This window comes from Pyrgilauda ruficollis, unplaced genomic scaffold (assembly GCF_017590135.1).
Source record: "Pyrgilauda ruficollis isolate IOZ18807 unplaced genomic scaffold, ASM1759013v1 scaffold33, whole genome shotgun sequence".
In the NCBI taxonomy this organism is placed as follows: domain Eukaryota; kingdom Metazoa; phylum Chordata; class Aves; order Passeriformes; family Passeridae; genus Pyrgilauda; species Pyrgilauda ruficollis.
The window spans coordinates 6,491,649-6,506,493 of NW_024524711.1; the positions used below are offsets into that span (position 1 = coordinate 6,491,649).

A 14,845-nucleotide genomic window follows, 5' to 3' on the forward strand; every position below is an offset into this window, starting at 1 on the left:
ATACAGTAAGGTTTTATTATTTGTTTAATGTTAAATGTGACATTGACATAGGACTAGCTGATGCTTCCTGAGTTATTAAGCCAAATATTTGCTATCACTGGCATCCATGTTAGGAAATTGCTTTCCTATGATGATAGGATATTTCTTTCTCGATAACTTTCAGGATGTATTTTATATTCACAAGGTAGTTTTCCATTTCAGCATCTTCAGCCAAAGTGCCTTTATGCCTGAACACTTTCTTATTTCTCAATGGAAAGTGGTAACTTTTGTTTCACAGAGTACCTGGGAAGACAGAGGAAAGGGTTACAGAGGAATCAGGAGAAGGATGGTTAAGAAATACTGCAGAAGGTGAATTCCCACCAAACAGAAAAAATTTACTCTGATGCTGCTGATGATGCCTTTTTTTCTCAAGGACAAATCTCAGCCAGAAGCCTAAATAAGACTAATGAAATGATGACTATGAAATGAAGGCTCCTCTCACTGCTGCACTCATGTCTTCCTGGGATATTTAGTCTACCTGAGTAACTGTGACATTGAGTCTCTCTCTCTCAATCTTCCTTTTAATAGTTAAACATTTATTACAGTGTAGAACAACTTGAAAACACATTAATTAGAAAAAAAAAATCTCCCAACTTTCAGGTAGGTGCTCTACACATTAGGCCAGTAATTAAAATTACGGATATACAAACCAATTCTAAGAAGCCAGGTGCTCTTCAGATAAGACCCACCTGCACTGGCTACATCTGTACCATGGGGAAATGTTCTCTTTATCTTTGCACCCCTACACTCATGCTGGAAGATCTGATTCTGAAGTATCCTGAAGATCCCTTCTGGGGTGGAGCTGTGATAAGCTCTCTACAGCCCAGACTGTTATTTGATCCCTGCTGTCCCCACAGAGGGGTCAGCAAGAGGGTGGGACAGGAAGAGTGGAGCTGAAGCTAGAACTGGAGCAGAAATTTGTACCTTAGAGATCTGCTGACAGGGCATGACAGGCAGAACGTCAGTGGGACTGAAAGATTGCTTACAAACCTCTACATCATATTAAATATTATCAAAGTAACATTATGGGTTTAACCCGTTTCATTGCAAGACATGTCTATCAGATTAAATATCTGAGTTTTTATGTCTGTGTCACCCCCTTCTAATTACATGCAACTGTGAGGTAGATTATGAAATATGACAAATTATAATTCATTTAAAAATTATAAGGTACATTAATGACATAAAAATACAAAGGAAATACTTGATTTTATTTTAATATCAAGAAAGACTAGTCCATTTGTCAATAAGGAAATATTTTCAAAAGAACAATATTTGCAGAAAATTGAATTTTAAATGTAATCACATGAAAAGTTTATAAACATTTTATTGTTTATAAAATGTTCAACATTAATTTTACTAAAATGTTCATCAACTTTTCAAAAACAGTCAGGCATGGTTATGTGTTTTCTCAAAAGACAAAGATTAAAAATATTCTCTGTTTGTTTTGTATTTCTAGGGTGAGATATTTACCCAAAGAAAATGTCACGGAAACTGAGAATGGCACAATATCATACATGTTGCCTAACATTGCTAATTTTGAACCTGATATGTCTGTTGGGACAGAAAATGACACCTTGACCATCCTCAACCTCGCTGTTGTGGTAAGTCAAGAAAAAAAGCCATAGTGTCCACATACAAATGTTGAGGGAAGAGAAGTTCATAGAATCACAAAATGGTTTGAGTTTGAAGGGACCTTCAAAGACAATTTAGTTCCAGCCTTCCTGTTATGGGCAGGGTCACCTTTCACCACAGTGTGTTCAAAGCTCAAAAAACATCCTCCTAGCTAATTTTGACATGGGAATAAATCAAGAGTTTGTGGATGGGCTCCCTTTGTGTGTGAGTATGAGCATGTTCATGCACAGCATGAACAGTACAGAGTGGATTGGCCATGCTCTTTGCATAATACCCTCAGGTCTGCTTGGCAGGGGAGGCTGTATTGCTTCCCACAGCCACTGTCTGCATGGCCTCACCACCACAGAGCCTGGGCCCCATGGTGCAATCCTGGAGCTCTCCCATCCTGCTAAGCATTTAGTTACTCAAAGAACACAGGGATCTTCACCTAGAGTGCTGCTAGACCCCTTTTAGTCCAGGTGTTTTTGTCTTATCACAGGCTGAGAATGTTTGCCTTTGACAAATATTTACAGTTTTCCTACGTTATATTCAGCCCTGGTTGTGTTGCACCAGCTTTCTGGTGTTCACATGAATGCTCAGGATTGCTGTGAGAAGGTGCCTGCAAGGGGCAGAGTATGAAGATTGTTGGTGCAAATACAAAATAGAGCCATAGGAGCAGTCACAGAATCACAGAAGAGCCCATGCTGGAAGGCACTTCGGAGGATCATCTGATCACAGCTCTAGTGAATTCATTACTTGCAGCTATTCAGAAGCCCATCTGGCCATGGTCCTGGGCACCTGGCTCTCAATGGTCCTGCCTGAGCAGGGGTTGGACCAGACAGTCTCCAGGGCCCCCTCTGAACTTCAGCTGTTCTGTCATTCTGTGATTAGGGCTGATCTGGTGAACTCATGTAATCAGTCAAGAAAAAATTTCTGCTTCTGTGTAACTTATGGCCAGTAATTGTTTTGTTAAGAAGTGTCAGTTTTATGTAGAAACTTAACTTCAAGGGAGTTGTAAATCTGGGAACTGGCTTTGGCAGACATTTCTTGGAGTCAGTCTCTGTGACTTTAATTCAAAGCACATGAAGAATTTTATACTAAACATTGATATTTTTTTGCCATTGTAGGCTGTACCTTCTGTGTACCCAAGCACCATAATGCAATCATTAATAAACACTTGGGTTAAATCATCCAATGCAGCCATACTGCAGAACAGAACAGTCAAAGAAATACTGTGGGGATACACAGATCCCTTCCTACACAGTATCCCCTTCCCTGGTGTGAAGTCATTTGTGGGAGTCTTCTACCCGGTAAGTGAAACCAGTGAGGAGGCAATGCCTTCAGTTATCCTTCTGTGAATAAAACTTAAGAAAGCTGCTCTGAGGAAGAAAATTCTGTAAATTTGTTCAATATTTCTAACTGTTATTTCTTCTTGTTGCATCTGTTACAGTATAATGGGACAACCGATGGACCTTACAGTGTGTATACTGGGACAGAAGATATTACAAAAACAGCAATAATTGAAAGCTATAAAAATGAAAGGTATCATAACATTGTAGAGTAAAAAAAAAAAAAAAAAACCCGTTTTCAAGATATGGCTTTTAATACTTGATTTCACTAGGAGCTATAGATAAACAGAAAAAACTTAAATGATTCAAAGGAAACAGGATCAGGCCTTGGGCTTAGCCAAACCATCACTTTCTTTTAGCTATCAATAGTTCTGTTAGGAGCTTGGACTTAAGACAGTTATTGATTGTTTGATACAAGCATTTACTTCTGTTTTGCATTCTTAAATAGATAGATTCCTTTCAACCCCTTCGAATGGATCCTGTAATTTATCTGAATTAATGAACATCTCTATCCTTTGACTTTGCTAATGGGTCAGGATATCTAGGAACAGTTACATTTGGTAATGCAGATAATGAAAGTACTTACATGGTAGAAACTACCACATGCAGCATGACTTTTGTTTTATCTTACAGGACTCTTTCGTACTGGAAAGGTCACTGTGATATGGTTAATGGCACAGGTGAGCATATTAAAGCTTTTTAAAATTTCAATACTTTTCTTGGTATTTCAAGGGAATAATGAGATACAATATTTAAATTAACTACCCTGGGATTTGCCAGTTCTGTATTCTGTATATTAAGTATCTATATATGTCCAGACATACTACTACTATGATATATGCATGTGTGTGCATTTATTAAAATGTGAATTATTTATTACTGCACATCATTTTACCTATACATGTGCACAACCTCTACATCTAGAGTAAATGTGGAAGAGAAACAAAATTATCCAGTTCTCTTGTTTCTACTCATTATTTTCATAGAATAATATATTTAAGATTCTTTTTCTTTGCTATAGTAGTTGAAAATTATCTTGGCATTTTAATAATGCACATTCATTTACACTGTTGAAAATTTAATTAAATGCACCAGAATGGATATCCTGATATATGAAAAGAAATTGAGGCAACAAAGGAGGAGGCTGTCAGATGAATGGCTTGTAGATCACTAGAAAATGAAAAGGAATGAAGAAGAAAAGTAGTTTAGACTGGGATGGACAGACTATAGACAAATATTTTTGAATTTTCTTGTGGAATGCATAGGTAAACAGCTGAGTTGTTTAAGATACATTTGTTCAAGGTGATATTTTTCTTTTTGGTTAGTGAAAGCATTGCTGTGAGGACACCACAATCGGTAGAGCTGAGGCTGGCAGGTGTCTTGGTGGAGGCTTTTGCAGAAAGATCCAGACCTTCAGTAAATGAAGGCTTTTGTGCCGGACTGTTTTGTTTGGACTTTTTCCCCTCCATTTTCCATTCTGCTTTACCTGGCATAGATAATTTTCTTTTTAACCCAGACTGTGCAACAAGGTATTTTGAAATATTTAAACTATATCACAAGAATCTGACTTTCCAGAACTCTGTGCGCCACGAAGGATTAGTTCCTTTTTAAACCATGTAGTTAATTTTATAAGAAACAATATTTTTTTACATTCTAGGATTTCCCCTCTATCTTATGGGGCCTGGCATTTTTATTTTTTTTTTTTTTAGCCAGGGTCAGCTTTTTGTTTATTCTTCTGTAACTGATGGAATAAACATGCACTTCTAACTAATTAAGTGCTCCAGTACAGTGAAAATGAGCTTTTACTTGTGAGCAAAGATTGCTGCACAGTTCACAAGGTCATTCAGTGTGACATTGCTGTATTTGGAGATGCAACAGGTTTAAAAATCTTGTAAGTATGAGAATTCTACCTTATGCTTTTACATGAAAGCTCAACATGTATAGCATAAGAAAATACACAGATAAAAATATAAGCCAGTATACTTGTATGGCGCTTGACATGACTCCATGTTTGCCAACCTTACAAGAATGCCAAGATTCAGAAACAGAGTGTGTGTTTAGGATGATTTTGAATGTTTGAAAAAAAAGCGCTTCTGTCAGCAGTGGGCAAGCAGCAGTATGTAATTTAGCCCTCGTGCTCTTGCCAGCTGGATTCAAAGATATTGCTGATGTTTGCAATTGTTTGGTTATGGCTGCTGCCTAAGAAACTAAACAGAAATTGTCACAAAAACTAACAAATGTATTGGTTAAAGGTTTGTTACAACACCTTAATTGGGAAAATGGCAGAGGCTGCTCTTACATAACTCTGTGTGCTTGCAATGCAGAAATACAAATCTGAGTGTCTGCACTCTTTAAGAGCAAGTGGAAGGAAACAACACCAAAGTGCTGCTCCTCTGACTTATTTTGCATATCTACCATGGAGTGAGATGGATTGTGCTCTAGAAGTGGTTTTCTCCTCTCCATTAGTTCTAGAAGGACCTCAGCTTAGAGACGCACTTAAGCAACCTTTAGTGGAAAAGTTTTAGTGTTTATTATTAAATAGACAGTGTTGAAGTCTAAAGCTGTGTTTCTTGTAAGCACTGAGTGTCACAATTTCAGGTGACTCAGGCATCTTCAGGAAGGTTCAGGTCTCTAAACCTAGGTGCATAAACCTCGAAGCAATGGCAACAGGTTTTTGTCTTCATACTAAGCAGTTTTGTTGCTTAGTATGAAGCCTCTGTTTTAAATGGGCTTGATCATATAGCTTCAAATCTGGGGGCAAAAAAAAAAGCTGCTATATCTTGGCTCGCTTTCAAAAACAATTACATGTTATCTGTGAAGTGCCTGTCAATGTGCAATAACTTACATAAACATTTTCCCCACAAATGACTCCTATTGTTTACTTTTGTCACAGCTTTACAGGAAAGTAACAACAGAGTATTGAGCTAGAAATTAAATCATGTCTTCTTAGCAAAACTGCTTTCAAGCTCTTGTTTTATTTTATTCACAGACGGAGCATCCTTCCCGCCATTTGTTAAGAAGGATCAGGTACTACGCTTCTTCTCCTCCGACATTTGCAGGTAGGCTGCTCCCTTCCTGGAGTGTGTTCACACCCAAGTGTGCCTCTGAGTGCTTTTTGTTTTCAGAGGGTGGCTGCAGTGGCTGTGCTTGGGCTCAGGTCAACCGGGCACTGCAACATTAACTTTTCATCTGTAACACAAGTTATGGGTTGTGCTCATGATTCAAAGCCTGATTCTGCCACTTTTATCTCAAGTAGCAAGCTAATGCAATGTAATTTATTTCAGCCAGTTACAGATGTATATTCAGGAAAATGTGACATTGTGAGCTGTTAGAAGTCTTTAAAAGACACTGAGGGCCACAGGGTTCAAAGTCATGAACTTCTTCTAAGACTAGGATCCAGCCTTTTTGGTCTGAGAAGGCAACAGGTATAGCAGGGTCGGGTTAGATCCATCTTTGGCACGTCTGGAAAAAATAATTTATGCAGAACAGTGTTTACTGTCATTCAATAGATACTCAAAATTGTTTTCTCACAGGATATTTTTACATATTTTATTTTTATGTATTTACAAACAAATAAGCCTGCTTAATACATCCCATGCTGATGACTTTTAAGCCTGCTGCTTCTGCTGGGCTATCCAGCATCCCCAGGTTCTCCAGTGGGATCACTGAAAGAAATGTAAAAGATTTAAAGTGCATCACAGTGTATTTACTTTGGGAGCTTCAAACCCTTTATTTATTTTGCTGCCTGGAAACAGATGCTTCCTTTTTACTAGGTTTAAAGTGGATCATTTGCTTTGCAGAGTGTTGGGTTTTTTTTAAAGACCAGTGTTTTCATATGAAGTTAAAGGTTTTTTTTGTGAAGCAATTTCATCCACAAACTGGAAAACATTTCCCAATTCATAGAAAACAGAATTCTGTGCAGGGGAGAAATGATAAAATTGTTTGGATTGATTGCACACACAGTTTGAGAGATCCCTCCGGCCATTTAATTCTCACAATTCATGAACAGTAAAGAAAAATAACAATTGTCAAAAGGTCCTGAAGAAGCAGGGTCAGGAAAAATTTTTCTGTCCATGTTGCAAAACCTTTTTTTGTTTGGCTGCAATACAAAGTGTTGGTGTCCTGGTCACATTACCATGTAGCAACCATACCTCTGTATCAGCTGATACTGGATTCGCAAAAAGAAGCTTAAGTAGTATTCTGATTCATATGCAACAGAATAAGGTTGTATGCAAGATGTTATCTGCGTCATAAAGCTTAGATTACCATAAGGCCAGCAAAAAACTGTATCAGAGATGCTTGATATGGATAAACATCTCTACTGTAGTCCAGAAACTTTCAAAAACCTCACAATGACTGTGGGTGTAGCTGCATGTAGGAAAAAGAGATCTCAATTAATTTGTTAGTTTTGTCTATATTGTTCATCATTAGTATTTGAAATTTTGTCTGTTTTATGTATTTTCATGTTCAGCACTGAGCTTGTACATCCTTTAGTGAAGGTGTGGGATATTCTCCATTGCAGAGAAACACCCCTACAATTTGCTGAACAGTGTGGCAGGAGCCTGGACATTGGGTCCCTGAGGGGGTTGTTTCTTTTAAGAGAGAGGCAGCTGGGGGGGGATCCTTCAGGAGCATTACCAGGAATTTAGACTTTTAATCCAAAAGGCTGAAACACATTTCTCCTCTTTTGCGTTCAGATCAATCTATGGAGTTTTCCACAGCCAGCAGGTTGTGAAGGGAATCACACTGTATCGTTTCACAGTTCCTCGTGAAGCGTTTGCCTCACCAACTGAAGTAGCAGACAATTATTGCTTCTGCACGGATCGAGAAATATCAGAGAACTGCACCTTAGCTGGACTCCTGGACATCAGTGCCTGCAAAGCAAGTATGGTGGTGACACAGTACTGCCACACAAGCCATTTAACCGGGGACAAGACACTTGTCCTGTAGCTGTTACTCTGATATCCAGGATGTTTGTCTGTGAATTCCTCCACAGGTTGCTTGTGAGACCCCTCACATTTCTGCAGCCTTATTTCCCAAAATGAGCACTCTGATATTTCTGTATTTTGCATACTGCTATGCAGAGCTGGGTTACCATAGATTGTGTACTGAAACTGCAGGAATGTGTGTAGAGACAGGAAAGGAGGGGCACTGTGTGAAAGCCAGAGATGGTTCAGCACCTTGTGTCTGTGGCAATTCACACACGGCAGGGGTGGGAATGTCCACAATTGTGTGTATGTACACAGACCATAGTGTGGTGTTGGTAAAATAAATATATACGAGTCTGCATTTGGTGCAGAGCAAACTGTGAGAGGTCCCTTCAGGCTAATACAAGATCATGAAGGTGGGCAGGGACAGTGACAGTCATGTCCTCACCTCAGCGTGAAACTGGGAGCACTGCCAGCTCCACAGTGTAGACACAAGACAAGCAGGATTTGTAACTGCGGTTTATTTTGCTATGCAAATTTTCCTCATGATAACAAATGGCAAAAATACTCAAATTTTGGGTTTTTTTTGGTTTGGGTGGGGGCTTTTGGGTTTGGTTTTGTGGGTTTTTTTTTTTTGGGTGGTGGGGCTAGACTATAAACATTTTTATCAGGATTGTATATCTATGTAGCAAAACTATGTTTGGAAAATGACCTGTGAAGATGAGTGCAAAAGCAAGGCTTAATGATTCAAGAGTTTCTTTTGGTTTTTTTTTTTTTTTTTTTTTGTTTTTGGTTTGTTTTTTTTTTTTTTTATAGAAAGACCGGTATATATCTCTCTTCCTCATTTCCTTCATGCAAGTGAATCTGTATTAAATAACGTGGAAGGTCTGAGCCCAAATGAAAAGGAACATGAGACATATCTAGACATAGAGCCTGTAAGTCCAAGTATTTAGTACTTGTACCTTGGGAAACTTGCAATGTTTAAATTTAATAGTAGTAGAGTGTGCCTTTTTACCAGAGGGACAAGCAGAAGATGCAATATTTTCATGCTTGCTTTTCTAAGGTCTGCTCTCAAAGTGGTGTGGTTTCAGCAGGGGAAATTTAGAGCAGAACTTTCTCTCATTCTGACCTTCAAAGTTTGGAAAATCTGTTTTGGTTTTTACTTATTGGGAACACGGGATTGAATAGATTCTGCAGACTGTGAAGTATGCTGTAGCTTTTCTATGATCTTCAGGTACTTTGAGAAAATTATATTCTATGAAACTTCTCTTTCCTCTACACTTAGTTTAAAAAAAAATATATATATATAACTAACCATTTTTTTGATGATTACTATCTCAAATTGAAACTAAATATAGATGAGTTTATTTCATGTTGCTAGATCTCTGAAGAATCTGATTTAAATAGACCTAATTTAAATCTTTGTGGCTTGAATTGTCCAGCAGATCTCCCAAACAGAATTAATTTATTTTGACTTCTTAAAAATTTACCTCTATTTCTGTTTCAGTGATTCAGATCTTTAAGTGTACTTACCAAAGTTTTCTGAATTGTATGATGAACTCAAAGGTTCCAAAATTCTATTTTGCTTTTACTTTGAACAAAAAAATTAAATAATAATTTCTCACTAAAATTAGGCAATTAATCTATGTAACTTCAATGTGGAGAAATGAAGTGAAATCTTTGTTTCACCTTATTTGAAATAGAGACATCAACCAGATTTTCTTTAAATATTACACAAAATTTTCAAGAATCACAGCCTTTTTTTTTGTGAAAGACAGAGAGTAGAAACAAGATATGAAGAAAAGATTTGACCTTTGTATACATCTGTTTGTCCTGTTATGAAAGGTTTGTTTTCAGCCCTATACAAGTTAAATATCCTTCATTTTGAAAAAGAAAATTTAGCTGATTTTTGGTGGGAAAAACCTCCTGGGACGTATCTTTATATTAAATATGTCATGACTGATTTAGCAGTTTTTAACTTTGTCTTCATGTTTAAATGTAAATTACAAAAGTACCTATGATAAAGCCACAAAATTAGAACTTCTTTGAGAAATGAGAAACCCTTAGAAACATTACCATTTCATAAAAATTAATCCTTCAAAACATAAGGATAATATAATCCCAAAGTGCTTTTTGACACAGTCCATTTGTATTAATTGGCATCTAATTAATAAATTTAAATTAATATCTTGCTGGATGTTTTTCACTGGTTTTAGGTGACTGGTTTTACACTACGATTTGCAAAAAGGCTGCAAGTAAACCTCCTTGTGAGGCCTTCAACAAGAATTGAGTAAGTGCTACTTCTTTATTTTATTTTTAAAGATTTTTTAAAGTGGGCTGATTGGTCTATGGGAGCATCAGTAGAAATGTCTTGGAGAAGAAGGAATAAAAATACTTCTCCAAAGCTTGTTCAGAGTAAATCTTCCTGAGCAGGACACTGCCCAGGTGTTTTAACACACATTTGATTTCCCTACAGAAGCTTACAAGGCAAAATTTTCTTAAAAATAACATTCTTATAAAACCCAAATGGGGCCATAAGGATGAACAAAAAGACAAACTGTATTTTCTGCAATAAATCCAATGAGAATTTATGTATTCCCTGTCACTAGATGGTTTTATCACGAGGGTAAATGTGTTTCTAGTTGTTGGGTTTTTTTCCTCTTCATTGGCCTTTTAACACACATTTGATTTCCCTACAGAAGCTTACAAGGCAAAATTTTCTTTAAAGTAACATTCTTATAATACCCAAATGGGGCCATGAGGATAAACAAAAGACAAACTGTATTTTCTGCAATAAATCCAATGAGAATTTATGTATTCCCTGTCACTAGATGGTTTTATCACAAAGGTAAATGTGTTTCTAGTTTGTTTTTTTTTTCCTCTTCATTGGCCCAGATATACATGGATAAACATCTTGCACATATGATGGATAAACATCTTGTATATATAAACACCACACAGATCTTTATCCCTCTCTGTGTCTGACTGCCCACATACAGAAGATTAGACAGAAAATGATGGTTGCCCAATATGTAAAATGGCTGCCATTAATTGTAGTTTTGTTTTGTTTTTCTGGTTTTTCTTTTTTTTTTACTCCAAAAGTATATTTAAGAGGTGCATCTTGAAGACAGAAACATAGAGAAGAAAAAAAAGTTTAAGTAGAGAGTGGGCTTACGTAGCAAACCTAAAGTAACATGCTGTATTTTTTCTCATTTCAGTCCTTTAAAAAAAGTCAAAAAACCCTATGTGTTCCCTGTTCTTTGGCTAAATGAGGTTAGTATATTTTAATATTCTTTGATTTGAAACGAACAAACAAATAAATGAAAAAAAAACCACCCAGCTTTTTCAGTCTTGGTGCCCTGAAACTGGGTAACTAAATTCATGCTGTGATTTGCACCACACCAAGAGTATATTCAGCAAGTAAGGTCTTGCATATGTACCTTTCACTGATGTTTTTCTTGCACTGTTTCAGTCTGCTGTTATTGGGGATGAGAAAGCAGAAATGTTCAGAACTAAAATCTCCGGTCGGCTCCAGCTGCTGAGCACGCTGCAGATGGCATTAATTATTGGAGGCTCTGTGCTGTTCCTGGCCTTCTTGGGCTCCTATTTCATATGCAGGTCAAAGAAATTAAAATAAGTAAGTAAGCCTTTAACACTCAGTCCTCAGAAGTGCCTTCTCCTCAGGGTTTCAAGACTTCAGAATCATTACCTATTTCGCTGTTCTTATATTTTTTATATGCTGGAAAATTCAGTAGTTGTTCTGTAGGAAATCATCCAGATAATTGGCCTAATATTTTCAAGTTCTCTTCCCATCCTAAATCTTTCAGGATGCTCTTAACTCAGGGGAGATCATCGGGAACTACATCAGAAGAGCCACATGTTTGTTTGTTGTGATTTTGTTTGTTGGGATTTCTTTAAAATTAACGTTTTGTCCAAGAGTGTTAAACTGCTGAGCAGTGTCCTCTAGCACTTTCCTGAGACAGAGGCCACACAGCTGCAGATTGCTGTGCTCTCCCAGGACATCCCCCTGTCTGAGGTTCAGAGGTCACTGTAAATGACACTTTCTACTGAGTGCTGGTTTCTCACTTCTTTCTCTCAGTGGTGCATCACTGTAATGCTAGTCTGAGCACCTCCTGGACATACCTAGCCCCCAAAGGCAAATATACTCCCACCAGGGCAGACTATCCAAGTGGTGGATTAATGTGCTGATACCTGGGGAGGCAAACACATTTTTGGAGTTATTTAAAAGAAGTGCAGAGACATGAATGTTATGATGGAAAATATGCTGTACTAGAGACATATTCTTAAGCTGAAGACTTGCCTCACCATATGCTGAATTCTGATTTTATTTCACAACAGGTGAAAAGACCTCAGAGGCAGTCAATGTTTAATTGAAATTTCAGCTAAGTAGCTTGTTAAAATTCAGAGACAAAAGGTATGATTCAAGGCACAGTCAATCCATGTGCTATGGAATTCAACATGTTTTTCCATTTTGAGAAGACCAGCTTACTAACCCAAATAAGCTGATGTTTTTGAAGGTCCACACTTCTGACACCCTAAAGAGGCCACTGTGGAAACTACATTATCAAAAGACTTTATTTGAAACTTGTTATACATTTTAAATTGCATTCAAGCAGACTGAAGTTGAGGTGCAGTTGGATTTTAGTCCGCCTTCTGCCATTTATGCAACTTGCTACTCATTTTCTTCTGGATTTGCAAGAAAAACGAAAGCCGCTTGCTGATGTTCCGTCTCTGAGCACAGGCTGGGAATGACAACAATTTGGAGCTCATGCTGTGCTCTAGCTGCTCTCATTGCAATATTTCTCTCTGTTCCTTCAAGGAATAGAAGCTGCTGCAATAGAACTGCTCTCTGTCCTCTGTTCAGGGATGTGAATTGTATTGAATGTGAAGTTTATTATGTAAAGTTACTAACTGTAATACATGAAGTTTATAAGAGACTTACTAAAATACGTGGTTCATACATTTTATATAGAGATGGTTCATAGATACACCACAGTCATCCATAGGTTGATGGAGCTCATTGGCATTCGGCTCCACATCTGTTTATTAATCTGAACCACTCCCTAACTCCCAAGCTGCTCCACTGCTCTTCCTGTTGTCTCCTGTGAGCTTTTATTTCTGCTTCTTGTTTGAATACCAGCCTCTGCACTGCCCTAAGCCCACTTGGCCCAAGGCCTCCCTTGGAGAATGATCTGATATGTCACCTGACAGGCCAAGAGAAAATATTCCAACTGCTTCAGAGACAGGAAAGACCGAGATAATGATTTTTGATCAAACATCAGAGGGTTCCACTTGCTATAGAAGCACATAAATGAAAACAGGAAGCCCCAATTACTTACTGCTAAACCATCTGCCACAAGGAAACTTGTGCAACCATTTGTTTAATGAGGTGCATCAGCTTGTAGACAGGTAGCAAACACTGACATCTCCATAAATACTTGACTTTTGAATTTGATCTGAATGCTGTATTTTATTCTGAGAGTAAATGGGGCAAATACAGAGTGAGGTCTCTTTCCATGGATTCAATAAATTCAGAACAAGAGCCTACATTCAGCATTTTCTAAGATTTCTTTTTGGATCTTTTATCCCCTTGTTTAAGAGCTGCAAAGAAAAAGGGAAATCAAACATGGCCAGCCTCTCACATCCTGCTGTTTGGAAACAATGCTACAATGGACTTTAAACCAGAAGGGTTCATCTTGCTGATAAAGTACAATGTCTTTGGCTGGGTATCTTTGGTAAGGTGTTCTTACCTTTGGAAATAAAGGGAAAATCCAACTGACTATAATGCAGGTGTTTTATTCCTCGTGGGCAAAGTTTTGTAGCTATCAGTAGAGCTGATGAGTCACATAAATCCCAAGACATTATTCTTGAAAGTGAGGTCTGTAAGGTAGATGGCTGCACTCTCCTTCCAGCTGTGAGCTGGAACTGCCCGCTCCCAGGGCAGCTGGTGTGACACTGGAGGGAAGGGCTGCTCTCAGCCCATGTATTTGATTACTCATGGTGCCAGCTAGTCAATGAAAAACACCTTTTTCTCATATTCACATTGTTGCTAGTGTCATATGTGATGCTCTGTTCCCATATTAGTCTGGGGACAATTTGACATAAACTGAAGCTATCCCTAGAGTCCTATGGACTGGTCAAAAAAGTATGAGGGCAGCTGAATTCATTAAGCCACATCTCTGAGATAAACACAGCTCTGCTGTGGTTCAAGACCTGACACCAACTTTTTATAATAAAATGTCTTTTGTGTCAGGGTCTAACATAAAAGAAGTGCTCCTGTAGTTTTTGATATGCTAACATTTCAACTTCATTTTATTTGACTTCAAGTACATTGTCAGTAAGTTAGTGTTTGCTTTACTATTGTTGTTTAGTGCTATGTGGTGCTCCAGCAGAAGTGATCCAGCAAGTCTGGCCATGATTTTAAATGTCTCAGGGCCAAATTTTATCTGGTTTGTCCATATGCATAATCTCACTGATCTCAATGCAGGTTTGGGCTTTTAAGCTATGTCCAGCACCTACACTGCACTTGAATTGTAATTTGTAGTTACTTCATCCAAAGCATCAGTTACAGTTAGTGCTAATTCATGATACTAAGGCTAATGTTAACTATTTGCATTTGTTTAAACAGTGCAGGGTAAACTTTCATTAGAAACATTAATGAAAATGCAAATAAACTCAAATCTTTTTCTGATATCCTTATGTTTAATTGTAAATAAAACCTTCTGTGTTGAATAATGAAGTTCTTGTGTCTCTTTTCTTGGTATTTTGGGGTATGTTTTCTTTTTCTAGAAAACTTCTTTTGGAAATGGATGAATAACTGAGGCTATGGCTAACCTTGTTAAATCATTTTACTCAGGCACACTGCAGCTTCCTAGAAGGGCATGCTGCTGCGTG

At 37.7% G+C, this 14,845-nt stretch overlaps 1 protein-coding gene across 6 annotated transcripts in view; it reads left to right on the forward strand.

Annotated features, from left to right (window-relative positions):
• Positions 1-14,690, forward strand: part of CD36 (CD36 molecule) — a 30,844-nt gene extending 16,154 nt beyond the window's left edge. For 5 of the 6 annotated variants that reach the window (XM_041474550.1, XM_041474553.1, XM_041474549.1 and 2 more), the window contains exons 4-14: positions 1,499-1,643; positions 2,781-2,963; positions 3,104-3,195; positions 3,636-3,682; positions 5,992-6,061; positions 7,700-7,887; positions 8,747-8,865; positions 10,147-10,220; positions 11,149-11,203; positions 11,403-11,567; positions 12,290-14,690. In XM_041474550.1, the coding sequence (XP_041330484.1) occupies positions 1,499-1,643; positions 2,781-2,963; positions 3,104-3,195; positions 3,636-3,682; positions 5,992-6,061; positions 7,700-7,887; positions 8,747-8,865; positions 10,147-10,220; positions 11,149-11,203; positions 11,403-11,567 (1,138 nt within the window). In that variant the 3' untranslated portion in view covers positions 12,290-14,690. The remainder of the gene's footprint in view (positions 1-1,498; positions 1,644-2,780; positions 2,964-3,103; positions 3,196-3,635; positions 3,683-5,991; positions 6,062-7,699; positions 7,888-8,746; positions 8,866-10,146; positions 10,221-11,148; positions 11,204-11,402; positions 11,568-12,289) is intronic. The other variant, XM_041474554.1, reaches the window with a different exon arrangement.
• Positions 14,691-14,845: the final 155 nt, after the last annotated feature.